Raw genomic sequence first — 24,934 nt, 5'->3', positions numbered from 1 at the left:
ACAGCTAAGTTGGCTACCGAAAGTGATCTTGGTATAAATCCGTGCAAGATAGAAGTGGTTCCTTTCAACAGGAGAAACAGATTACCTACAGTGGAACCATTTACAGAAAGCGCAAAATACATGGGTGTTTTGCTAGACAGGAAATTGAACTTCAAGTTAAACATTTTGGAAAGGGCAAGAAAGGCAACCCTGCCCTATACACCTGCAAGAGAGTCATTGGCAAAAGTTGGGGGTTTAGAGCGTGTGTCATGCACTGGGTGTATACTACATTTGTCAGATCTATAATGGTGTGTGGTGTTGTGGTCTGATGGACGGAGCTTCAAAAGTCCAACCACAGCTCAATACTTAACCGGATCCTTCTTCTTTGTGCATCACAGCCGCACTGAGGATGACACCATCTGATGAACTGAATTTAATGGCACTGGTCATTGTGGCTACCGAAATTGCAGAGACCACTGCCTTGAGGTTAAGGGAGCTTTCTCATTTGCCATGTGGCGGCTACGGACACTGTGTTATTCTTGATACAATATCCGATGTTCCAGCCAGTGTGGATTACACCCTACCTGATCCGCTTTTTGATAAAAAGTACTGTACTACTATTCCTGATAGAACCGATTAAAAGACTACCTCTACCTTATCCGTAGGTTAAGGATAAATAGAAGTACTTAATACAAGCCCCAAAAAAACTAGACTGACCTGTCAGCCAAACTATCAAAGTCCACTTGGAACATATCTACCCAATATCGGAACAAGGAGACTCATAATACTTAATAGTATGCAATACCCAATGAACGTTCCCATGAGTATCCAAATCCACCCCCAAGGCATTCATTGAAGTGCCTTCTTTTGTCTCCAAGACCCTTTCCATATATGCCGCCAAGACGCAGGATAAAGAACACTATACAGGCTGGAACTTTGAACTCCGACCTATATAGTGGTTATCGTCATCACGAGAAGCTTAGATGCGAACTATCAAGTGCGTCCACATGTTGCGAATAGTGGAATGCTGCGTATACGGACTGTCATCGCAGAAAATGAGCGGTATCGCTGGGAAAATCCCAATGGGAGGCCAGGCGGCTGCTGCTCTCGTATATGTACTGAGAGCCTATGATGCAAGACGAGTTATTGGCGGCTTTATATAGCCAATGACAATCGCGTCCTATGGACCGGAACGAGCTTACTAATCTGTAATAGCTTGACGAGGATCGCTACCTCCACATGCAAAAACGTGGCTACTACAACATACCTGACGTAGGATTACAGCCCGAAAAGCTTGTCTTCTTCAGGTGAACAAATGCATCGCCGACAAGTCGCGGTCCTGAAAATGTCCTGCATACGGGAAGCCATCAACCGAAATGAAACTTGCAAAATTCCACGACTCGATTTTATTCGATTCTTCGATTCGATTATTTAATTTACTTCAAGTAGACCTCGACTTTTACACACAAAAACATAACCAATCGATTAGTCGAAAATCGACGATTGCATCCCAAAACAGCTGCTCCTTAAAGTTTTGATTTTGGTGTTAATTTGTAATTAATGTTGATAAAAAATGGAAAAATGCGTTAATTAAAAACAATTGGCCTATGATTGAGTATTGGAAGTTAGAAAAGCCAATGTTTCGCAACACAACACGTGTGGAGAATACTTGAAATGTCCAGAAACATAAAACACAGTTCAAGAAGCGGTGATACAACATCCAAGGCTGCCTCTGCTGCTGGCCATGAATCGCAACACCACCATAAGGACGAATTTGGTGCAGCAAACAACCGCAAGGAGGGCTTTGGTTTGAGTACGAAGGTGGCCTTGGGCCGCTTACACGATGAAATTGATAATATACTCAAAGAATATGAAAGGAAATGGGTGGCAGAGAGGTATGTGGATAGAGAATTTCTATGTTTACACTGTGGTATTTATTGTTATTTTTTCATTTTGTGTACATTTCAGTTCATATCGCAAGATGCGTTCAGCATTTGTTAAACGCTATGACAGCCCACTGGGATGGTCCTCTATTGCCACCTCACTGCTGACCACAGTGGCATTGCTTATCGCCCAATCATACCTTGCCGCATTATGTTTGTTGGCTATCTTATCATTGGATTTATTTGTTGTAATACGCGAAAATAATCTACGAAGAACAGAAGTGTATCGTAAAACACGCCAAATATTGGATGATCTACGTGTGGCGGAGGAGGAATTATGTAGCGATTGGCAAGCTTGTAATTATCCGCACAATTGTTGTCCCATGTCACCTTGTGTGTCCCTGCAATGGACCTATAGAGATGGTGTCATAGTTAACTTGCCTTGGGCATTGTTGGTCAAGGGTGATTATATTGTTTTGAGACCGGGCCACATAACACCGGGTCCCTGTACTGAGGTCAATGGCAAAAGAAAATTTAGTGATCAAGAAATCTATGGAGTATTACAAGCAGATACACCACCCATGAAACCGGTAGCAAGAATACCTTTACCGGATATGGTTTGCATACTGGAAACTACGCCGTTCCTAAACAATCTAAAATTGATTTTGGAAAATTGTGCAAAGAGACCGGCCACAATATACAATCAACAGAGATATTTGGTAAATATGTGATTAAGTTAAACTTAAGCCTTATAAAGTTGTTTTACCATGTAAAATGCAAATTTTGCCCATGAATATTCGACTAGGGAACAGGGGCAAACTTTTTACATATAAATGAATGCAGTCCGATTCAAGTTTATGCTCAATGATAAGGGCCTCCTTTTCTTAGCCGAGTCCGAAAGGCGTGCCGCAGTGCGACACGTCTTTGGAGATAACTTTTACATGGTATAGTACCTCACAAATGTTGCAAGCATCTCGCCAGGATTCGAACCCAGATGTTCAGCATCATAGGCGGACATGCTAACATCTGTGCTACGGTGGCCTCCCGTAAATAGCTCTTAACATCACATACGACTCAGAATACAACATTAGTTTGCGAGGCAAATTTTCTGTCTCGACTAATTGGAGGTATGGGGAGAAAGCGTGATTCGACCTAACTGGTACTTCTTACAAGGCTGTCACATTGCTAAACAGAAGTCCGTCGTAAAAAAATCAGTCCGATTCTTCCTTTAAACTTATTCTTCTGTCCAGTGTTGGAACTTTGTCAGAAATTGCAGCAATTGCCTAAATGTTTCTCAGTAAGCATTTCATCTAGAACGCATCTGCGAAGAGTTTGCGCAACATTTACTTGGTCCTCGACTCGAAGTCCACGAATGCTACAAATGGCTCTGGTGCTCATGTTTGCGTTGATGAACATTGTGAGACGCATTACCAAGCCTGATAAACCTTTTTAAATAATAGCATGATGAGCGAAATCGCTTCATGTCTTTTATATACAACACGGCGTGTGGTTTTGCAATAATATCAAATTCATTAAAAATATAAAACGACCATGATTATTGTCTTTTATCATAGACACTAAGTTCATGCCATGATAAATATGATGAATCAACAATAGTTAAATTTATACGTGATTATTTTTAAAATATGGCCATTATGCTTTGCGCGCTTAACTAGTCTTAATTGGTTGCATTCCTAACATTTACGTTTTGCAAAATTCAAGGTTCAAAACAAACGAGATAATATGAAATCGTGACATGAAATGTCACAATTAAACAAGTATTGCTACTTCTCGTACTATATCAACTTGTGAATTCTGTTAAAGCTTTTTAACATTAAAGAAATGTGAGTGAGAGAGGCAATGATTCGTATTCTTTCTGGCAAACAAATCAACTCTTTCGTTACCAGTCAATCCCTGTGAGCGGTTACTCCAAATATAGGTTCACTTTGTGTTGCCTGTGCAGTTGCTTCAAAAAACCGGCAGCGATGCACAGTGGTATAGAAAAAAAAAAACATCTGGCTGGTTCGGGCACCTCTTAGTAGGCCACTAAAATTGTGTTCCGATTTTTTTTTTGGATAGTACCCAAAAATCTCTACAAAAAAGTTTGATTATTTTTTTGATTCTGCTCCAATGTGCAATGCAGCTCTTTATATCTTACGCTCGCACTCATAAAAGCCTTTAACTATGAATATTGAGATATCTGACTGCGGTATTTCTTTATGCCACGTTCTCCGTATTCCTGTCAATCGCAAAAATCTTCGCCTGGAAAATGCTGCAAACTTCCCTAAGATCACATTTTCCACATGTAAACAATTTATATATTAATTAACATTATGTTGACTAGTTTCTTTATTTGTTTTTCCTTTCCAGTTGGTCACCAAATACATACAACAATGGGGTTTTATATGTGCCCTTACTGTCACACTCTTTGTTGGCATTTTAAGGCTACACGGTTTTGGTATATCCTCAGAGTCGGTATATCATGAGACATGGAGAGATGTTATTATTGAATCACCAGCTGCAGCAGTTATACCGCTATTGCCTTTAATATTTCCTCTTCTATGGATTTCCATGAATCTTTGGGGCGTTGCGCGATTACAGTGTTTTTTGCGAACACCTCAACTTGTAATGGGCAAGGACTCAGAGAAATCCTTTGAAGAAGATGACATGCCTGCATTTGATTATGAGAACTTGGCATTACATCGTTCGAAAGTGTTTCGCAATTGGCTGCAATTGTGGCGCGGCAACAGTGAACTTTTGCCGCGCTCAGCAAATCTGGTGCAAGTTTTGGGTTCCATAACTGCATTGTGTTGTGTCGATAAAAAGGGTATTTTGTCTTGGCCCAATCCCACGGCTGAGAAAGTATTCTTCCTGCATGATACCGATGAGGATGCTTTGGAGGAGAAAAGTTGTCAGACTTCTTTGAATTCTGAGAGCGATATACCAGATCATGCAGTGCCCAAGGGCAATGGCATAGTGGCAGAGGTGTTGGATTTGACACACGATCAACACTGTCCATTTCGTTTGGAGTTTGATGATCAGGAATGGAAGAATCACATAAAATCATTGAAACCTTTGGGTAAAAATTCTAACAAAACATATATTTTTTTATAAAGATCAATGTTTAATTTTTGTTTTGCCTCTTCTAGGTCTAGCAATTCTGCTCAATACTTGCTCCCCCTTGACCCATGTGCATTATGCTCAATTTTGTGGTCATGTCACTGCCGTGGCTATGCTAGATACAAACTTAGTTCCTGTTACAAACCGGTATGAGATCGTAGAGTCCAGTATGAAAAGCTTTTTGCATGGGTATGTCGTTCGTTTTCATTTTATTACGTACTGCTCTCTTTTTTTTCATTTGTTTTAATATTTCTATATAATTTTTAATTCACAATTGGCTTTAACAGTCCCAGCACAATGATTTTTCGATTATCTCAAATTATAAATTGTAAATACAAATGTTTACCACATCGAATTTATTGCAAAATACTTACCTAGAAGAAATCAGGAAACGTCTTGTTCTTTTTGAATAATCCATCAGGTGCTGGTTAATTATGTGTCCTTTGAGATATGTTTTGTGCTTAAGGTGAATAGGTTGTGTTTAGTAAATCAAGTAAAAAAAAACGCTCATGGTCATTAAGCTCGATTTCCTTTGGAGAAAAAAGAAAAATTAATAAGAATAAATATCTACATACCATACTCATTATTCTATATATTGTAGTATAAGAACAAGTAAAACGAGTTGAGTTATCCCAAACTTTGGATGCCCAACTAGCTCAAGATGAAAAATCTAGACAGTGGTCAGGAAAAAAGAGCTATGTGTGCTATTTCCTGCACAGATGTAAGAGGCTCTGATGTTGTTGTTGTTGTAGCTACATTTTCATGTGGAGGTGAAGATTCTCGGTAAGACACTGTAGGTGAGCAAGCTTGTTCCGGTCCAAAGGACCGATCGTAGTGGAAACAGGCTGCCAATAACAAGGCGCCAATAACTCGTCTTGTCATATCGAGCATCATAGAAACTTAATATTTGTGCAAGAGTCGGTGCCGCCCGGTTACTCACTGTGACTCTCCGCACGACACCACTGATTGTCCGCGACTGCCGTTGCAGCTACTCCGTATGGAGCATTCCACTATTTGCAGCCTGTGGACATGCCCGGTAGCTCGCAGCTAAGCTTCTCATGACAGCAATGAACGCCACAAAGATCGGAACTCAATGTTTCAGCCTGTGTGGTGCTCTCATAGCTATACCGTGCTGCGTCTGATAATTTACCGCAGTTTACCAGTAATCAAGTTGTCATATCATTTGGCTCACACTTAGTTGATGTGCTTCCTTGTGGGTCTTAACAAGAACGAGTTAACTACTTGATGAGGAATCCGTTGACGTTACTCCGGAAATTGAGCAGATCTAGCCACTCTGCATCCGGCAATCCCGGAGTGTCCTCTCCGCATGAAGAGAAGTCATGTGACTGAATATTTTATGGCAGATATATTTCTAGCTGCGAAGTAAGCTTTAAAATCAACAAGGAATACGTTTAATTTTTCGAAGATGGAACATGGGCCTGAAGCTATAATCGTAAAATCTGACGGGTCAACTAAATAAACAACGATCAAAGTGAAAACATCGATGGTGACGCCCCATTATTTTGCGTCGTCATATCGTACACTCGTTTTGATCTTCTTAGATTTTTGAATTATTCCAAGAACTATTCTAATGTTAAACTACAATTTTTGTTACCACCACTAAAAATTTTTTCTGTTATTCTCGCCATGAACCGAACTCAGGCGTTCAGCGTCATAGACGGATATGCTAACCTCTGCGCTACGATGGCCTCCAGGCTGCATATGCCGGACCATAGTTGAGCTAGAACTACTCTGGTTTGCCAGGGGAGGCCAAATTCTTCAGGTGAAAGGGGATGCTATCGTTCTCCAAGGACCACATTTACCCGGTAGCTATTCAGCGCATCTGCTACCATGTCAGGATAAATATTGTCTAAACCTGCTTTATAAGCGGCATATCAAGTGTGTATAGACAACAGAGGTTCTCCCTTGCTTGCGCTGAACCTCACGCTCTAGGTCATGAAGATCTACGTTGAGGCTTCCGGCCGGTGGATACCTATCCACAAGATGATGATTTGGATGGACTCTGCAATAAACGCCCAGAAGGTATTGATTAGACAGCATGTAGTTTGTCTTCTCACGGGTAGGATCTTTGTCTCCTAATGGAGGTTGTCCACGTGAGAACTAAGGGGACAGCCCGTCCAAGTTCGAAGAGCTGCACAGAGCTGACGCGAACACACTGTTGCTGCATAACTAACCACAGACCGGCCAATTGCTTTGTACGTGGTCAACAAGGTTTCTTTATCAGCAACCCAAAAGCTGCCGTCGAGTGACTTGAGAACTTTGTTTCTAGAATTTGAAGAGCTGTCAAATGTCATACCAAGTATTTTGGGGCACTAGATGGTCTGAATTGTCACTCCATCGACCATTACTTTCATACTCCATACCCACCTCATGCGTGTATGTAGTGAACAATGTGGGGAAGATTTGGGGGCAGATATCTTCAGATCTCTTGCAGATGTCATCAATGGGTGGGGGGTCTAATGACATGATCGTACAATAGCACGCATATGACACGATCTCTATGCCGTCTGTAGAGGGTGGAATGGAGGGCAGGTAGAGGTTAAACAGTGCCGAAGATATCATCCCGCCTTGGGGAACTCCCTATATGACTCTACGGTGCTTAGACTTCTTGTCCCTAAATTTCACAAATGACTGGTGACCCCACAGATAATTCGCGACCCAGCGTTTCAGGCCTGGCTGGAGGGATGTATTGGCTATGTCCTCAAATGCCTTCGATAGATCCAGTACCACGAGGCCCCTATTACATGGCCTGGGCTAATTGAAGCCAAGGCAAATGTGTGCGCTGATGGCAGCAAAGCAGTTGTTGTGCTATGCATGCAGTCTTTGAAATCCATGCTGGTGCTCGGCGAATGGAAATTCTTCAACGAGGCTCGTGAGCAGTAGTCCCTCAAGCGTCTTGGCTACTGTTGAGAGAAGATAGATCGGTTTGTACGACTCCCCCTTACTCTGGTCCCTTCCATGCTTCAGTAGCGGAATCACTCTGCCCATCTTCCAGTCATCGGATACTATAAGAGTGTTCAAAGACAGGTTGTACAGAGCAGGTTGTTCAAAGACAGGTTGTCACAAAGCAAAAGAATTGCACCAAGATTTTACCTAAGGAGGCTTTTTTTAAATTTGGAGCCATATTGTGGAGAAATATTTACATAAAAAATCAACAACAACAAAAAACGCGGAATAGCCTTTGTACATTATTATAAAAAAAGAAAATTTTTTTCCCGTGCTGCATTATTTTCAAAAAAAAAAGTTTTTCAATAAAAAAAATCCCCAATTTTTTAATAAAAATTAAACGTTTTTTTTTTGAAAAAAGTTTTCCCTGCGTTGCTATTTTATATCCCTGGGTAACGCCAAAGATAGCAGTAATTTTTTCACATGGGGATTTTTCTGGGGATTCAAAATTCTCAATGCCCTGGAGTCTCGGGATTGACTTTTATTCATATTCGTATTCTACTCAAAATGTCCCAAGATTTCCGTACCATAGTGCCCATATTCCGTACACTTTCACTTGATGAGGCGGAAGGCCCCAGGTCCGAGCCCCAAAAAAAACGGATTTCTTTTTCGTGTTCCTGGGGTCAAATTTGGGGGAGTCAGTACCATAGTGCCCATATTCCGTACACTTTCACTTGATGAGGCGGAAGGCCCCAGGCTCTAGCCCCCAAAAAAACGGACTTCTTTTTCGTGGCCCTGGGGTCAAATTTGGGGGAGTCCAAAAAAAATTTGGTTTTTGACCATTTTTCCCGTAAACAGCAAATTTGCCTCAAATTTAGTTGAATTTCCACTTGAGGACAAAAATATTGTAATGAACAATTAGAAACAACAAACATCGTTTTTTAATAATTTGTTAACACATTATCGTAATCCAAAGAATAAGTCAAAAATAATTATTTAAGTATCAACCTTTGCCAACAATGACTACTTTTTATTTTTATAATCAAAGTTAATGTGCATAGCATTTCGCCATACTGGTGTCAAAGGTATAATCCAGTGTAATATGTTTTGAATACAAACTTCATTATGGTAATATTCTGCATACATATTTCTCTTACAATTATTGTTATTTTCTTCTTGACTACAGGAATTTGCCACCTGATCCTTGAATATATTTGAATTTACTTAATTATATATTCTTAGGGACTGATTATTGCCATTTTTTAGTAACCATTCTTCACATAAACTTTTTATAAAAAAGCTTTATCACATCATATTGTTTTCCAGATTTCTAGACATGTTTCAGGTCCATGTTTGGAATTTTTTGTTATTTGTAATAGTAATACATTTTTGAATGGTTTTTCGTTAACTTTAGAAGTTGTGAAATGAAAATTTTATAGCATCCCATAAAATTGTAGTATTTGGAAATAAAATTGCAAGTTAGATGTGTAGGTAGTTATTCTAAATTTTTCTATTTTTTATTTTTGTAAAAAATTTAAAAGTTTTCTAATGTAGTTAGTGCAACCTACTCATATATTTAAGAAATGAAATAGTTATGTTGGAGATGTTCCAATGCCTCTAAGCCCAGCTGAAGCGTCTGAAGCTAAAATCCCTGGATTTTGGGTGAAATACACAGTTCATATTTTGATATATTTTTTTTTTTTTGTTTAATTGGCTATGACAGAATATTTGTTCCACTAGCTGAACGTAGAATAGCGTTCCAAGCGCCTCGGTCTTCTGCGCTCTTTCTAAAACCTCTGATACCAAGTTTCGAGGTGTCTCCCACAACTTGATCTTTCCATCGGGCTTTTGGTCTTCCCGGTTTGCGTGTACCAACGTGTTTGCCTTCAAAAGACTTCTTTGCTGGAGCTACTTATCCATTCTGACAACATGATTCAGCCAACGCAGCCGTTGTATTTTGATGCATGTAACTATGCTGTCGTCGTCATACAGCTCGTGGTTCATACGTTGCCTATACTCTCCGTTAACGCAAACTGGTGCATATATTTTACGAAGAACCTTTCTCTCAAATACTCCAAGCACTGCTTCAGAACCATACAAAAGCACGGGTAATATCAGTGTCTTGTATAGTGTAATCTTCGTCAGTCGAGAGGTGGCCTTGTTTCTGCTTACTTAGTCCAAAGTAGCAGCTGTTTGCCAGTATTATTCTTCGCTTAATCTGAAAACTGGTGTCATTCGTTACGGTTACGGTGGTGCCAAGGTAGATAAAGTTACTGATGGTCTCAAAGTTGTGGTTGCCAACTTTCCCCATTTTATTTATCTGCTCGGTTGTGCAAGGCTTTTTGGGAGTTGAAACCATCCATTTCGTCTTATCTCCATTTACTGCCAGACCCATTATCATTGACTCTTTTTCGATTCTTTCAAAGGCAGCAGTTACTACTTCCGCTGATCGACCTATCATATCGATGTCGTCGGTATAGGCGAGTAGCATGTGTTCTCTTGTGATTAGTATGCCATATCTATTCACATCTGCATCTCGTATAATCTTCTCCAGCAGGATATTAAAGAGATCACGCGATAGGCTGTCTCCTTGTCTGAAACCTCGTTTGGTATTAAATGGTTCGGAGAGATTCTTTCCTATTCTTACTGAGGAAAGCGTACCAACAAGTGTCATCCTGCAGAGTCTTATTAATTTTGCAGGGATACCAAATTCAGACATGGCTTGAAATACCTTTGAACGTAAAGGAGTATCGAAGGCGGCTTTGTAGTAAACATAGAGATGGTAGGTATTGATTAGTCCTTCTCGCGTCTTTTCCAGCATTTGGCGCAGTGTGAATATCTGGTCCAGGGTGGATTTACCAGGTCTAAAGCCGCATTGATAGGGCCCATTATCTCATTGTCTTTAGGTTTTAATCTTTCACACAGTACGCTCGAGAGTATCCTGTATGCGATGGGGAGGAGACTTATTCCTCTGTAGTTGGCACATTCCGTCTTGTCTCCTTTCTTGTGTGCGGGACATAATATGCTGAGGTTCCAATCATCGGGTATGCGTTCTTCAAGCCAGATTGATATAGCTGCCATATTTTGATATAGCTACCATATAAACTGATCTTGGGTCTTGATTTCTTGAGCTTCTAGAGAGCACAATTCTTATCCGATTTAGCTGAAATTTTGTACGAGGAGTTTAGGTATTACTAAGTATGCTAAGTATGGTTCAAATCGGTTCATAACCTAAAATGGTTGCCATATAAGTCGATCTCCCGATTAGACTTCTTGAGCATATAGAGGGCGCAATTATTACCCAATTTGGCTGAAATTTTACACATATCGTTTTTGTATGACTTCCAACAATATACATTTTTTGGATAACTAATAAAGGGTGATTTTTTAAGAGTTATAAAAAAGTTAAAAAACACATAAAATTCAGAAAAATTCATGAAATCTTTGTTTGAATCGATAGTACGGTCCATATAATTTAAAGTTTGAAGATTATTTCATGCAAATGTTGACCGTAACTGCGCCTCAAATTTCATACTCTTACCAACATTTCGGCCGGCATCTCACGAATAAGTGCTTCAATGTTATCTTCCAAAGCATCAATTGCAGCGGGCTTGTCTATATAGATATGAGCTTTAACATAGTCCCACAAAAATAGACCGGTCCTGAACGTGAAATAAAATGTTCACCGAAATCGCCTCTCAATAAGTCCATTGTTACGCGTGCTGTGTGGCATGTGGCATCCTCTTGTTGAAACCACATGTTATCAAGCTCTTGCATTTTGGGCAAAAAAAAAAGTTGGATATCATCTCACGATAGCGCTCACCATTGAAGTACGGTGACATCATTGGAAGTACGGTCCAATGATGTCACCAGCCCATAAAGCGCACCAAACTGTGACTTTTTCTGGATGCATTGGTAGCTCTTGCAATGCTTCAGGCTGATCTTCACTCCAAAATCGAAAGTTCTGCTTATTTACGTACCCATTGAGCCAAAAATGAGCTTCGTACCCATTGAGCCAAAAATGAGCGCGGTGAACTTTCTTAACAGAGCGCGCTTTTTGACCAAACGGAAAATGTTTGACAGTGAAACAAAACACGAAACATTGGCGGTTCGCATTGACATCGAGGGGGCTTTTAACAATGTGCGGACCGACACATTGATCCAATTCTTAGACCGGTAGAGACTGGATAAACCATATGCTAAGGAACAGGTGGATAAATTGTGTGTCTCATGACATAAATATAAGGGAAAAAGTAGCACAAGGTATGTCACAAGGGGGCATTTTTTCGCCACTCCTTTGGGTGACCACATAAATATAAGGGAGAAAGTGGCAAAAGGTCCGTCACGGGGGGGCATTTTCTCGCCACTCCTTTGGGTTACCACCATAAATAACCTATTATGGATGCTGATTTAGGAGGGATATGAACCCGTCTGCTATGCAGACAATGTTATAATACTTCTTAGGGGTAAGGATCCGAACCAGCTATACAGAAGGGCCGAGAGGGTCTTGCATATGGCATATGACTGGGCTAGACCCAGGGGTCTCAATGCTAACCCAGAGAAGACTGAAATTTGCCTGTTCACGAGGAAGACAAAGGTGGGTCAATTTGACGCACCATGTTTCCTCAATAAAACGATTTCGATAACTGACAAGGTCAAATATTTAGCAATGATCTTTGATAAGAAATTTAATTGGGAGTGTCACATTCAGGAGCGTACTAAGACACTATGTAGATGGGCCATAGGCTCGAAATGGTTCCTGAATCCGAGGATGGTCCACTGAACTCGGGTTGTTGTAGCCATATATTCATGTGGAGGTGGCGATCCTAGTGAAGCTCCTGTAGGTGAGTAACCTCGTTCCGGCCCAAAGCACCAATCGCCGCGGGAACAGGGTGGCCAATGGTTTTTTATCGGCGCCAATGACTTGCCTTGTCATATTGAGCATCACAGGCAGTGTTGCCACCCAAGAAAATAATTTCCTACCATAATTTATGACAAATCCTACCAAACCTGACCAAAACCTACCAAATGTTCTACAAATCAAAAATGCAGTATATGTTTCCATTTGCACCCTATATACCGATCTCCCGATAAGAAATCTTGAGTTCATAAAGTCATATTTTTGCCCCGATTTAAATGAACAACCGTGCAGAGTTTGGATAAAGTGATCAGCCGATTTAAGTATTTGAGCCAAGAAATGCGCTTTACTACCCATTTTCGCCGTTACAGTCAGTTGCATGGTTCCATCAAGATCTGAGTATAGACCAGATCTGACCGACCAAAGGCAGAGAACACACAAAAACCGCAATTCCTGCCTACGAAAGTGCCTGGTAGCTTATAGCAAAGCTTCTAGTGACAGCAATGAACACATGTTCCAGCTTGTGTGGTGCTCACAGCTGGTATTGCTATCTGGGAGACTATGCTACACAGATGGATCAAAACTAGAGGACAGAGTGAGCCTGGGTGTTTACATTGAAAATCCAGCGACCGATATCTGTTTCCGATTGCTTGACCATAATATGGTCCTGCAGTCGAAGATCCGGGCGATCACGTAATGTATGAGCTGGTGTGGTGTAAACGCTAACGTCGAGTGTGAACATTTTGACGGACAGTAAACTATTGGGTTGCCCAAAAAGTAATTGTGGATTTTTCATATAATCGGCGTTGACAAATTTTTTCACAGCTTGTGACTCTGTAATTGCATTCTTCCTTCTGTCAGTTATCAGCTGTTACTTTTAGCTTGCTTTTGAAAAAAAGTGTAAAAAAGTATATTTGATTAAAGTTCATTCTAAGTTTTATTAAAAATGCATTTACTTTCTTTTAAAAATTCCGCAATTACTTTTTGGGCAACCCAATAGTAATAAAAACTAGGACTGTAAGGTCACAAAGAGTGTTGAAGTATAATGCCTTTTCTGATTATGGATTATGATCCACATCGTTTAGGTGCCGTGACACAGCGGGGCAAGGGGAATGAAAGAGCAGAAGATTTGGCAGTGAAGGCCAGAGAACTGCCGTCAATAAACTTGGTTAACCCGAAGCCTTTCGGTTCGACGCAGTCCGAGTTAAGGGCGTGTGCGCATGTAACACTGTGGAATAGCTAAACAGTCGCGGCGAAAATACTAAGGGATGATCCGGTTCGTGAGAGGACGAGGCTATTACTGAAAGGAAGGAAGGAAGTCGGTATAGCTTTTGGTATCATAACGCTACGAACTCACTTATGCAAAATCGCTGCGGCAAGTGATAGCTTGAGTCGTTGGAGCATTTCCTATGTCATTGCCTGGCTTTCGCGGCTAAAAGACACCGGTACTAAGGTGGGGACATAATAACAGACATGAACCAACTTTGGAGAGTGGTAGGGAAAACAATTAAAGGCATTTCTAACTTAAAACTTTTTTTCGAGATTACTTTTTAGTTTTTAGAGGGCACAATAAGCCGATTACTGGCTTAGGTGTATGTCCATCATTTCAACTTGACCTGACCTAACGTTTTCGAAAACGTACAAAAGTTGTAGAGTTGTTTCCAAGATTTTTCGATTTAACAACATTGTGCAATGCTTGTTTTCGTTTGGTTTCAAAAGAGTTAATTTTTCCCGGGAATTCCCATAATCAGAGATGTATTATGATTGTTGAAGGGACGGGAAATGCGCGGGAGAACTACAAGTCATGCTGGCCTAAACCAAGTAAAAAAAAGTTACAAATGAAATAGAGTAAAGGTTTCTTCCATTCAGCACATGAATTCACAAAACAGAATTTTGCAGATATTTTTATCCCTTCAAAAACTTCAGAATTTCATATAGGGTTTTTTTTGTTTTTGGTTTGGAATTGGGTCCGTCACCCCAACACCATTTCTCGCTTCCTTCAACCGGATGTAGATGTTAAATGGCTATCTTTACATTAATCTTTCTTTTCTTAGAAGCCTTAAAAGCTTATATTTCAACATTTGTTGTATTTCGACTTGCATTTCGTTAATTTTATTAAGTTGTTCCGTTTTTTTTCAATTAACCCCAATCAAGTTCATTGTAACAAGTTTCAGTTATAAATTTAGATTTTTTTTGTTTCAAATTTGTATGTCTTTCAAAGTTTGAGCTGTTAAGGTTCCCGCTAATGGTCTTTTGTTTTCTTTGTTACTTTATCAAGTGCTTCAGTTTTATTAATAAATCTTTTACTTCATAAATGCATAGCCTTGTCCATAGTACATGACATGGCAAGTCCGATAATCATCATTCTAGCTTAATTGTTCTGAAGAACTGCTGCATATTCAATGCTCCTTTCATGCCGTTTGGCCCAATAGTAGCAAAATTTTATAATTTTCACTTAAACTTCACTTTACACCACATCCACTCACAAACACTTAACCTAAAAAGGGTGTCATTAGTTTTTAGTGTTTTTTTTTCTTATAACAATGTTATTTTTATTAAAATTTGGGCGTTTAATATTCGCTATTAATGTTGGGTTTCCATTAAAAAAATTGTTTTCGTTTGTTTACCAATCATTCAAGTCCATGTCTTACGTTTGGATTTCGTTTCGTTTGAATTTCTTGAGTTTGTTGTCAAAAACCCTCACGCCTTATGTTAATTGTTTTAGTTTTTCATCCTCTTCATCCTCTTTTCGATGCATAATAAGAATTTTGTTTTCTTAACCTCCAAAAACATGTCATCAATCCAGTCGTTGCCTTTGTGAATTGGCCAAGCAAATTGGATTTACCGATCATGCCACAGATCGCTTTAGTTTGGAGGGTCAGCTTGCTACCTATAGGCATTTGGTAAGTGTAGCATAAAAGTCGGTAAACTAAGCAAATCCAATTCATTGGTGTTTTGTTTTTATCTCCTCTTAGCAACCTGATGTGGTGCGTCGTGATATACGTTTCGCCCGCCAACTACAGTTGTGCTCTAAGGTTAAGGTACCTTTTCCCCATTCCTTGTCGGTGGTAATGCGCGAAAATCCTGGTGGCTATTTGTCGCTCTTCACGCAGGGTACTGCCGATATCATTTTGGATTACTGCGATGATTTCTGGGATGGTGTTGACTTGCGACCTCTCTCGCCTCAAGATCGTAAAAAAGCCTTGGATTTCTATCAACGCAGTGCTTTAACTGCCTACTGCACTGCCTTTGCCTATCGGCCTTTGAGACATGGCATTAATGGGGCCCTCAGCGGCGGTCCCAACAATAGTGGAAGTTTGGCGTATCTAGAATTGCCTCCAGAATCGAAGCTGCGCATGCAACACGTTGACAAAATGCATTGTGACTTTGAATGTGGCCATGGCAAATTGAGCCATAGCATTAGCACTGATTCCCTGTTGTTTTCGGAGGGTAAAGAGGAAGACATTAACGATGTGGAGGGATGCTTTGAGATGCAGTGTCATCAGGTGTTCATAGGCATGGTGACAATGCAGTATCAGGCTCAGACAGATATAGTACAGTTAGTGGAACGTCTGGAAAGGGCCTGTATACGTTTTGTCCATTTCAGTAAAGAGAACGAATTGCGGTCCCGTGTTTTTTCCGAGAAAATGGGTCTGGAATCCGGTTGGAATTGTCACATCTCACTGTTGAGTGAATCGGACGACAAATCGGGCAATGTGGCTGGGGCGATGGCAACGCAATCGCCCAAAACCATGGGTAAAACAGATCTCACTACCACCATCACCAATACCACAAACACCACCACCACTACTGCGACTTCCAACGTCAATTGTGCATCGATCATCGATCCCATTACATCGAGTTCTCATGTTAACATCACAACCACCACCACCACCACCCCCTCCACTTGTGCTACTACTAATAATAGTTATAATCCTCCAACCATTATCGCCACCACTACCACCACCAACTCCACCTCCAATAACCGTTCATCTGTAATGTCTCATGCAAATGCGAATGACTTCATAATGACCTCCACCAACACCACCACGACTGCCATCATAACGACTACTTCCGCTACATCAGACATTCATGATAATCCCATTGCAATCAATATTTTAGGTAATAATGCCACAGACGATGAATCATCCGACTTGAATTATCTGCTGCCGCCTGTGACCAATCTAGAGTCTTCCAAAACATTGAGCTCCTCAGCACCCGGCGCCATATCCGATCACGATTGCACCCTTTTGCATGCCACCGCCAATGCCAACAACGAAACCTATTCCAATGCCAGTTTGGCAGGCTCGCGCGAGTCCATGGAGGACAAGCGTCGTCAGTCGCAAGATTCCGCTTTAGATGAAAACTGTCGCTCCATAAGTATTCTAACCGAAAGCACTGAGCAAAGTGCCCCCGTGCATTTTGACATGTCCAATCGGGCAAAATTGCCGCGGGGCATAGAGAATATAAGACCTCATCTGGAAAAGGTAGATAATGTTCCTTTGCAAGTATCCTTGTTCACTGATTGTTCGGCCGAGGCCACCCGCCAAATGTTGGAGATAATGCAGTCTTATGGTGAAATAGTCGTCTGCCTGGGCTCCTCAGCCAGCAATGCCAATGCCGAGATCTTCTTACAAGCCGATTGCAGTATTGCAGTGGAGCCCCTATATCCGCAAGTATGTCAGGACATTGAAGCCTATACCGAGGCGAATATAATCAACAACAAATTGAGAGCAAAGAAGAAAAAGTTATCCGCTTCCGAATCCATGCAGCTACCCGATGAGCCTTGTGCAGCCGAAGAATTGCTTGAGTCGGGACAATATGGTGGCTGTTCAGCCAATGCCAGACCCATGCAATCGCCTGGAAATACCGTTTCGCCCATATACTTAAGTCGTTTACTTAACTCGTTACCTTGCTCCATATCGGTTAGGCGCGAAGATCCCTTGTCACTGGTTGCCATCATCGAGTTGTCGCGGCGTTTTTCCTCGGGCCTATGGAATTGCATACAATTTTGGGCTTGCTGTGCTGGTTCATTGTCGCTCATCAATATGCTCAGTGCCTGTCTGAATTTGAGGCCCATTTTAACGCCCCTTATGGTTATCTATCTGATGTCCATCCCCGTTCCCTTGATTTCACTGGCCTTGGCCCACATCGATTTGGATCCGAAAATAATGAACAGAGCCACAGGCAAGAAACAAACCGAATATGATTCCAGAGTATTTGGTTTTGTTCTATGGTGTTATGGGTGTAAATTTATGACACCAGTTCTGATTATGGTAAGTGGAACAATGTACAAGGTTTTCTAAAGACCAAAATTTCATAACATTTTTTAAAAAGTTTTCAACGAATTTTTATAAAAACAAAATTTAAAGAAATTAACTTAAAAACACATTTCTACCGAAAAAATTTCATTGAACAATTCCTGAAACGCAAAATTTCAGTGAAATTTTCTCTAAAGACAACATTTCAGTGAAATTTTATCTAAAGAAAACAATTTCAGTGAAATTTTATCTAAAGAAAACAATTTCAGTGAAATTTTATCTAAAGAAAAAAATTTCAGTTAAATTTTCTCTCAATACAAAATTTCAGTGAAATTTTCTCTAAAGACAAAATTTCAGTGAAATTTTCTCTAAAGACAAAATTTCAGTGAAATTTTCTCTAAAGACAAAATTTCAGTGAAATTTTCTCTAAAGACAAAATTTCAGTGAAATTTTCTCTAAAGACAAAATTTCAGTGAAATTTTCTCTAAAGACAAAATTTCAGTGAAATTTTCTCTAAAGACAAAATTTCAGTGAAATTTTATCTAAAGACAAAATTTCAGTGAAATTTTATCTAAAGAAATATTGTCTTTACATAAAATTTCACTGAATTTTTTTTTTAGATAAAATTTCACTGAAATTTTGTCTTTAGATAAAATTTCACTAAATATCTAAAGACAAAATTTCATTGAAATTTTCTCTAAAGACAAAATTTCATTGAAATTTTCTCTGAAGACAAAATTTCATTGAAATTTTCTCTAAAGACAAAATTTCATTGAAATTTTCTCTAAAGACAAAATTTCATTGAAATTTTCTCTAAAGACAAAATTTCATTGAAATTTTATCTAAAGAGAATATTTCAGTGAAATTTTATCTAAAGACAAAATTTCATTGAAATTTTATCTAAAGACAAAATTTCATTGAAATTTTATCTAAAGACAAAATTTCATTGAAATTTTATCTAAAGACAAAATTTCATTGAAATTTTATCTAAAGACAAAATTTCAGTGAAATTTTATCTAAAGACAAAATTTCAGTGAAATTTTCGCTAAAGACAAAATTTCAGTGAAATTTTCGCTAAAGACAAAATTTCAGTGAAATTTTATCTAAAGACAAAATTTCAGTGAAATTTTATCTAAAGACAAAATTTCAGTGAAATTTTATCTAAAGACAAAATTTCAGTGAAATTTTCTCTAAAGACAAAATTTCAGTGAAATTTTATCTAAAGACAAAATTTCAGTGAAATTTTCTCTAAAGACAAAATTTCAGTGAAATTTTCTCTAAAGACAAAATTTCATTAAAATTTTATCTTAAGACAAAATTTCATTGAAATTTTATCTAAAGACAAAATTTCATTGAAATTTTATCCAAAGACAAAATTTCATTGAAATTTTATTTAAAGACAAAATTTCAGTGAAATTTTATCTAAAGTCAAAATTTCATTGAAATTTTATCTAAAGACAAAATTTTATTGAAATTTTATCTAAAGACAAAATTTCATTGAAATTTTATCTAAAGACAAAATTTCATTGAAATTTTATCTAAAGACAAAATTTCATTGAAATTTTATCTAAAGACAAAATTTCATTGAAATTTTATCTAAAGACAAAATTTCATTGAAATTTTATCTAAAGACAAAATTTCATTGAAATTTTATCTAAAGACAAAATTTCATTGAAATTTTATCTAAAGACAAAATTTCATTGAAATTTTATCTAAAGACAAAATTTCATTGAAATTTTATCTAAAGACAAAATTTCATTGAAATTTTATCTAAAGACAAAATTTCATTGAAATTTTATCTAAAGACAAAATTTCATTGAAATTTTATCTAAAGACAAAATTTCATTGAAATTTTATCTAAAGACAAAATTTCAGTGAAATTTTCGCTAAAGACAAAATTTCAGTGAAATTTTCGCTAAAGACAAAATTTCAGTGAAATTTTCGCTAAAGACAAAATTTCAGTGAAATTTTCGCTAAAGACAAAATTTCAGTGAAATTTTCGCTAAAGACAAAATTTCAGTGAAATTTTATCTAAAGACAAAATTTCAGTGAAATTTTATCTAAAGACAAAATTTCAGTGAAATTTTCTCTAAAGACAAAATTTCAGTGAAATTTTCTCTAAAGACAAAATTTCAGTGAAATTTTCTCTAAAGACAAAATTTCATTAAAATTTTATCTTAAGACAAAATTTCATTGAAATTTTATCTAAAGACAAAATTTCATTGAAATTTTATCCAAAGACAAAATTTCATTGAAATTTTATTTAAAGACAAAATTTCAGTGAAATTTTATCTAAAGTCAAAATTTCATTGAAATTTTATCTAAAGACAAAATTTTATTGAAATTTTATCTAAAGACAAAATTTCATTGAAATTTTATCTAAAGACAAAATTTCATTGAAATTTTATCTAAAGACAAAATTTCATTGAAATTTTATCTAAAGACAAAATTTCATTGAAATTTTATCTAAAGACAAAATTTCATTGAAATTTTATCTAAAGACAAAATTTCATTGAAATTTTATCTAAAGACAAAATTTCATTGAAATTTTATCTAAAGACAAAATTTCATTGAAATTTTATCTAAAGACAAAATTTCATTGAAATTTTATCTAAAGACAAAATTTCATTGAAATTTTATCTAAAGACAAAATTTCATTGAAATTTTATCTAAAGACAAAATTTCATTGAAATTTTATCTAAAGACAAAATTTCATTGAAATTTTATCTAAAGACAAAATTTCATTGAAATTTTATCTAAAGACAAAATTTCATTGAAATTTTATCTAAAGACAAAATTTCATTGAAATTTTATCTAAAGACAAAATTTCATTGAAATTTTATCTAAAGACAAAATTTCAGTGAAATTTTATCTAAAGACAAAATTTCAGTGAAATTTTATCTAAAGACAAAATTTCAGTGAAATTTTATCTAAAGACAAAATTTCAGTGAAATTTTATCTAAAGACAAAATTTCAGTGAAATTTTATCTAAAGACAAAATTTCAGTGAAATTTTATCTAAAGACAAAATTTCAGTGAAATTTTATCTAAAGACAAAATTTCAGTGAAATTTTATCTAAAGACAAAATTTCATTGAAATTTTATCTAAAGACAAAATTTCATTGAAATTTTATCTAAAGACAAAATTTCATTGAAATTTTATCTAAAGACCAAATATCATTGAAATTTTATCTAAAGACAAAATTTCATTGAAATTTTATCTAAAGACAAAATTTCATTGAAATTTTATCTAAAGACAAAATTTCAGTGAAATTTCATCTAAAGACAAAATTTCAGTGAAATTTTATCGAAAGATAAAATTTCGGTGAAATTTTCTCTAAAGATAAAATTTCATTGAAATTTTATCTAAAGACAAAATTTCATTGAAATTTTATCTAAAGACAAAATTTCATTGAAATTTTATCTAAAGACAAAATTTCATTGAAATTTTATCTAAAGACAAAATTTCATTGAAATTTTATCTAAAGACAAAATTTCATTGAAATTTTATCTAAAGACAAAATTTCATTGAAATTTTATCTAAAGACAAAATTTCATTGAAATTTTATCTAAAGACAAAATTTCATTGAAATTTTATCTAAAGACAAAATTTCATTGAAATTTTATCTAAAGACAAAATTTCATTGAAATTTTCTCTAAAGACAAAATTTCATTGAAATTTTCTCTAAAGACAAAATTTCATTGAAATTTTCTCTAAAGACAAAATTTCATTGAAATTTTATCTAAAGACAAAATTTCATTGAAAGTTTATCTAAAGACAAAATTTCATTGAAATTTTATCTAAAGACAAAATTTCATTGAAATTTTATCTAAAGACAAAATTTCATTGAAATTTTATCTAAAGACAAAATTTCATTGAAATATTATCGAAAGACAAAATTTCGGTGAAATTTTCTCTAAAGACAAAAGTGCAGTGAAATTTTGAAAAACCCTTTTTCGTAGCCATTGCTTATGTACACTTGTAACAGAAATCTCTTTGTAATTTTAGATTCTTTCATACTGTGCATTTATGGATCATCCCTTCAAAATAATGGATGTCGAAGAGGATGATAAACATATCAATTTGCAAATAGCGCGCATCTTTGCCATGTTGGGTGTGCTATTACATTTTGGTAGGTGATGTAGAAGTTTAACCTATTCTTGCAAAAAAATGAGCTTATATTAACCTATTTGCTAAATTTTCCTCTCCATATAGTTACGGTATCTGCTTCCTTTGTACATCGCGATCATTCGCTATGGCAGAAGAATCCATTTCGCAATAGCATTTGGGCCTTGAGCTGTTCTTGCATATTGGTATTTCATGCCCTGGTATGTGTGGCACAAATTATGCTGGACGAAGAGCTGCGCGATCAAGTGGCCGAAGCTTGGCCCGCCATTGTTTTTCTAATATGTGGCATTTTTATAAGTCTGATTGTATCGGAAATATGCAAATGGCAAGAGATTAAGTAAGTCGTTGGTTGAAAATTACTTTTCACTTTCTTCAATTAAATCACTATTTCTCTCTGTAGAGTCAATACCCGCTATCAAAGACGTGCCCGTTTGGACTTTGGCACTAAATTGGGTATGAATTCACCTTTTTAAAAGAGTCCGCGCCAGCATCGAAAAGGAGGGTGCACTTATTTTTAGACATAAAAGACTTCAACTGTGTTTTGTTTACTTTTCTCTGTGTTTCAAGGGAGCTCCTCCCTAAAATCAGTTACCTATCATCTATCAAAAGGCCAAAAATTTTTCTTTATTCTTATTTTCATCTGTGTTCATTGTCATACACTTGTCTGTTTGTTTTTAAACCCACCACCATTTTATTTATAAAATAACGCTCACTTTACTTTTCAAAAACGAAAAAAAACTGCATACTTAAATATGAGAATTAATATAACTTTTTGTATAGATTACATTTACATAATAAGAAGTAATACTTAATACATGTTAGATAAATAAGTTATACAATATACACACAAACATTTGTACAAATACCTTCCATTTGTATTGATGGTAATAATCGTCTTGATTTCAAAAATTTTTTCGTACTTACCATTTTATGTTTTTATCAGTTTTGAAAAAAAAAACACCAAATTTTTTATATACAGTTTAAGTAAATTTGTGTACATAAATTATTTTATTTCGTCCTTTTTTTAAATATATAATATACAATATATGTAAGAAACAGAGTTTTTTCTTATGAGAAAATATTTGGAGTAAGTTAAGTTCCAACAGCGTTCGAAATGTGTTCATTCACCGTAACGTTGCGTCCAACAGCATCTTTGAAAAAATACGGTCCAATGATTCCACCAGCGTACAAACCACACCAAACAGTGCATTTTTCGGGATGCATGGGCAGTTCTTGAACGGCTTCTGGTTGCTCTTCACTCCAAATGCGGCAATTTTGCTTATTTACGTAGCCATTCAACCAGAAATGAGCCTCATCGCTAAACAAAATTTGTCAAAATTTGAACACATTTCGAACCGAACACTGATTTTGGTAATAAAATTCAATGATTTGCAAGCGTTGCTCGTTAGTAAGTCTATTCATGATGAAATGTCAAAGCATACTGAGCATCTTTCTCTTTGACACCATGTCTGAAATCCCACGTGATCTGTCAAATACTAATGCATGAAAATCCTAACCTCAAAAAAATCACCCTTTATGTCGAGTAGGAGTGGCTGATTCCCCTGTTGTTGTTGTTGTAGCCACATTCTCATGTGAAGGTGGCGGTCCTCGTCAAGCAAGGGTGGTCATTGGTTACTTAAAGGCGCCAATAACTCGCCTTGTCATATCGAGCATCATAGGCCTTAGTATTTGTACAAGAGCCAGTGCCGCCCGACCTTTTACTGAGACTCTCCGCTCGATACCGCTGATTGTCCGCGACTGCCGTTATAGCTACTCCGTATAGAGCATTCCATTATAAACAACCTGTGGACGCGCGCGTTAGCTCGCAGCTAAGCTTCCCGTTACAGCAATGATCCACACAGATCGGACATCTCTATTCCAGCCTGTGTGGTGTTCACAGCTATCCTGTGCCGAGAATCCCCTCGTGTGCTAGGTTGTAACTCGCGGTGGTAGGGTTCGTCACGGAAATTTATATTAACAGCAATCAAAGTAGAGAAAGACGTTTGTAGCATTCTGTGTCACAATCTGTTTATTAAGGTTGAAAATAGGCAAATATAAGGATTTTAAAAACGGATAAGGAAGTCGCCTGTGATGTCCAGCGCGAATTCTTCGATTCTCCAGGATTAAATCTCTGGCAGACGCGACCTGGCACTTCGTCTGGTCAGGCGTGTTGCGGATGCGTTGGCGTGGCGATAAGTAGGGTGTGTGCTACAAGGCGTAGGATAGCAGTCGGTTCGGTCGAGAACAGGGTCGTGTCTGTGTTCAAGATAAGTCTAGGGGTCTGGTCTAGTGTTCCGTGAACGATAAGATGATTGGTGCGTTGATTGCGAGGCGACCACCTAAGAGAACTCGTACGGTACCATTTAAATCGAGTTTATGCTCGTACTTCCATTGGAATTTATGTTCGTACAGCACTGGAAGAATCGAGTTTATGGACGGACGTCGAAGAAATAGCCGTACTATGTTAATCTACAGGTACACCACAAGACACAAAGACACGAGAAGAATCGATGTTAGGGTAACTACGGGTACGTTACAACTTAAGAAGAATCGAATAACACGGAATTAATGAATGAAGACACTAGAAGAATCGATGTTAAGGTGCTTACGGGTACGTCACCATTTAAGAAGACTCAAAGACACGATAGGAATCAATGATGAGCATGAGCAACATACTCGTATGGTATCGGAAGAATCGCATTTATGCTCGTAAGGCACCGGAAGAATCAAGTTTAAGGTCGGACGTCGAAAAAACAATCAGACTATGTTTATTTACAGATAAGTCACGTGGAGACTCG

General features: G+C 37.3%; 1 protein-coding gene across 3 annotated transcripts; it reads left to right on the top strand.

Moving 5' to 3' along the window:
* The first annotated feature begins 1,501 nt into the window (after positions 1-1,501).
* Positions 1,502-23,013, top strand: LOC106090549 (transmembrane protein 94). Of its 3 annotated transcripts, XM_013256784.2 has the most exons (10): positions 1,502-1,874; positions 1,948-2,581; positions 4,233-4,941; positions 5,012-5,171; positions 15,554-15,650; positions 15,723-16,503; positions 16,870-18,023; positions 22,017-22,140; positions 22,224-22,473; positions 22,537-23,010. In XM_013256784.2, exons 1-10 carry the CDS (start codon positions 1,654-1,656, stop codon positions 22,607-22,609), a joined length of 4,203 nt encoding a protein of 1,400 aa, XP_013112238.2. In that variant the 5' UTR covers positions 1,502-1,653; the 3' UTR covers positions 22,610-23,010. The 3 variants fall into 3 exon arrangements, with proteins under 3 accessions (XP_013112238.2, XP_059222894.1, XP_013112237.2); XM_059366911.1 differs by having other exon boundaries at positions 5,012-5,129; positions 15,723-18,023; positions 22,537-23,013; XM_013256783.2 differs by having other exon boundaries at positions 15,723-18,023; positions 22,537-23,013.
* Positions 23,014-24,934: the final 1,921 nt, after the last annotated feature.

The sequence above is a fragment of the Stomoxys calcitrans genome, chromosome 4 (assembly GCF_963082655.1).
Source record: "Stomoxys calcitrans chromosome 4, idStoCalc2.1, whole genome shotgun sequence".
Classification (NCBI taxonomy): domain Eukaryota; kingdom Metazoa; phylum Arthropoda; class Insecta; order Diptera; family Muscidae; genus Stomoxys; species Stomoxys calcitrans.
This window is presented reverse-complemented; position numbering and strand designations above follow the sequence as displayed.